General features: G+C 37.3%; 1 protein-coding gene across 3 annotated transcripts; it reads right to left on the reverse strand.

Annotated features, from left to right (window-relative positions):
* Window positions 1–1821: 1821 nt before the first annotated feature.
* Window positions 1822–3304, reverse strand: LOC108360594 (histone H3-like). Of its 3 annotated transcripts, none has more exons than XM_017612962.1 (2): window positions 3274–3304; window positions 1822–2569 (listed from the first exon to the last, which is right to left on the reverse strand). In XM_017612962.1, the coding sequence occupies exon 2, from the start codon at window positions 2532–2534 to the stop codon at window positions 1956–1958; it is 579 nt and encodes a 192-aa protein (XP_017468451.1). In that variant the 5' UTR covers window positions 2535–2569; window positions 3274–3304; the 3' UTR covers window positions 1822–1955. The 3 variants fall into 3 exon arrangements, with proteins under 3 accessions (XP_017468451.1, XP_017468444.1, XP_017468438.1); XM_017612955.1 differs by lacking the exon at window positions 3274–3304 and adding an exon at window positions 3077–3119; XM_017612949.1 differs by lacking the exon at window positions 3274–3304 and adding an exon at window positions 2731–2840.

Consider the following 3304-nt stretch of genomic DNA (forward strand, 5'->3'; position numbering starts at 1 on the left):
TACTATTGATCACATTTCGCAGAGCAGCTAATTGCAACGTACATACATATTTCGCTAGCCAACAAACTGTGGATAATGCGGCATCTGTTTGTCCAAATCTTATCGGACATCCTAGACCATTCGTCTATGGTTTGAAAAGGTCTCGCTAAAATTGGGATGTAGGGAGTTTAAGATATACATATCGTCACCTTAATTCACTAAGGCCCTAACCAACATTTGTTTATATTTTTAAAGGGCCCATACATGATACCAGCATGCTGGCGCCATCAAGTGTTGGCGACAGCCGATTGATTGTGTATGTTCTTGTACCAGCTGCTTGTGTGACATCAAAAACGAGTTGATATTTTTATGATTGTACCAGCATGCAGCAGCAGGATTCCAGCATTTGCTATAGCTAATTTTGATCGCCAAAAATCTCCAAAAGAATAGCAGGTACGCCTAACAACACGCAACATCTAGTTACATGCCCCTCATACTGCCAGATTTGGCTGATTACACATTACAGTTATTACTTTACCATTACAGGTCTTTCTGCATGTTACCGAAGATTTTGTAACCGGAAAATTGTATTACCAAAAAATGTAACCAGTTGTTGTCACCGCGATTCTAGGCACGTTGGTAATGCAGTTAAAATATTCAGCAATTCAGCTATGAAGAATTGGGCAAATCCTGGCATTGCATATTTCACGGGGCAATTATTTGTTACCAGCTTATGAGATGGTAACAAAATTTACCGGTTACAAGAGTACACAGAATGCGAAAAGGGTTTAAAAATTTGGAGGAACTTTATTTACCGGTTACAAACTGTTTATTACCAGCGCAGAATAGACCTGTTATAGTATACTTTTAGGGCTACTGATTTTCATTTAGAGAATTTTGGCGACAAAATTTAGCGTAGCGATTGTGAGAAATCCACTACCGGTGCCCTGAATAGTGAAATTGGCAATTTTTTCAAGTAAAAATTATTTTGGCTTAAATTTCTTGCACTATATGAGTCAAAGCCGTGTTTGTGGAAGATTAAAGTTCACAATGTTGCAGTTGTGAGTTAAAAAACCAATTTTTAACAAAATGGTATGCAAATTAACAAATTTTTGCCCTACTCCTTTTGATCTTTTCCGGACCTCATTTATATATGCTTCGAGCCTGATGGTACAATCACTTGACGGTGCCAGAAAGCTGGTGTCGTGTATTTACCCTTTTACAGGAGAAGCAAAAAAACATTATAAAATGAGTATCAAAAACAGGTAGGACTTTTTAAAAAGTGGCATGTATGCAGGGACTGAAAAATCACGGGCCCTATATATAAATTGTATTGATTCAAAGGCATGTGATCATTTTCTTTACCGTATGATGGAATATACATATTTCTAATAAAAGCCTATAACAAAAGTTGTAGTTCTGATATTTAAGGACCATTAAAAGCCCCATCCTCTCGACAGGCCTGCATGTATGTAACTCCGTTGTTTTTGGTAATAATACTTCAAAATTTTTATCGAAGGCGTATTTTAATACATTCTACCAAGAACCTTTTAAAAAGTATGGAACTGCAACAACTCAACGAATAATGAAGTCACCAAATTTCTAAAACCCACTGGCAAAAATCTAGCCTTTGTCATTGAAAATTAAAATGTGTCAAATCTGACACACCGGCATTTTAGTGTTAAGCAATCTTGCCTCCAACCAAATACTTTTTAAAGCCAACGACATAACAAAATATATTCCCCAACATGTCATTTTCGAGCAAATCTGAAGCATTTAAAATATGGGCCTATCTTTTTCGCTAACATTAAGTATTAAAAAGAGTATGACTATATATACATATATATTTTAGCACACGGATTTGTGCAGTCTTAAAATTTATTGCAAATATGCATACATATACATGCATTATTTGTATACAAACATAAAAACATACAAATTACATGTTAATTTCATTAAAATAAACAAGAAAACTATCAAATTACACAATTTTTGCTCATCAAAAATTGAATTAATTCCATATCTCGCACCATTATCGTTTTACGACGGCAGTGCATTGCTAACATATTCACATCTTCAAACCGATTTTCTATATACACTTCTGTTGCTGCTTGTAGACCTTCTAAAGCACCCAGAGTTATGCAGTGCACCTCTGACCCCAAGCTAACCATAATTTCACGAACTACTCGCCCAAAGGCAAGGCGTGGTATCATGAAATCAGTACGGTTTAAGAGCTTACGCAGTTCTCTTCGATTTGGAACCTGCTGTTTGCGTCTTGTCAGTGCCCGTGATGTAGATGCTGTAGGTGGCAATGCCACTTTTCTTGACGAAGATGCTGCAGTATCTCTTGGGGTTGCCGTGGTTGGTGCACGGCTGCGTCGAGAAGTATTGCTAAAGTCCAAACCATAGTCTGTAACATTTTCATCTCTTGGTGGTGAATAAAAGCTTGTATCGGTCTCACTCGAGGTGCTTGTTTCGCCCAAATCGGCAACTGGCTGCTTATGCGGATTTTGCCGGCTTTTTGATTTCGGACCAGGTTTTTGTATTGGTCGCATGTCTAGAGTATTGTTGCAGCGAAATTGACGGATTGCTTAAACGAAAGTCAGTTTAAAACATAAATTACTAATAAATATAACAATGGAACGGATGTTTTGTTTTAATATGAGAAAATATAAGAATATGTATGTTGGAGAAAATATTTGACGCGGTCTTCAATAGAAACGCAATTTTTGAAACGATGCCAATCGATACCGATATTTTTATTCGATAGTTTTTTAACGTAACTGGCCGTCTTCACCTGTAGCCAGTTTCTGTAACAGGCTAACCTAATATTCGCGGCTTGCGTTTTGGTACGCATGCCGTCGAATTTGTTTTTTTGCGTCACCCGAAATTGACTTGCATGCGTTTGCATTTGATTTCATTGAGCGAAACGTCAAATCAAAATGTCACGCAGAACAAAAATTGGAAATTGAGTTAGCTTCATACGCACGCCGTTCAATTTCGGTTGATCTCATACAAGTTGCATGTGCATGAGAAATTTTTGACAATAAATTGGCGGCGTGCGTGAATATTAGGTTAGCCTGCAACTCTTCTCTACCGATTATTTCTCTACTGGTAGAGAATATACGTCATTCTCTAATAGTCATTAGCAGTAGAGAACAAGGCGGCGAATTCATATCTCAATTCGCTTTGGTAGAGAATTGTTACAGAAACGAGCTACTGGTTGAAAATCTGGCTTGCGTTCTACTCTTTTTTTTTTGGTCGCCTAATATCTAAGATACAATGCCAACACACCACAGCGAAATTCGCGCTGTTAAAATTAGAA

Source organism: Rhagoletis zephyria, unplaced genomic scaffold (assembly GCF_001687245.7).
Source record: "Rhagoletis zephyria isolate East Lansing unplaced genomic scaffold, Rhagoletis_zephyria_1.1 Rzeph_scaffold_00016, whole genome shotgun sequence".
NCBI lineage: Eukaryota > Metazoa > Arthropoda > Insecta > Diptera > Tephritidae > Rhagoletis > Rhagoletis zephyria.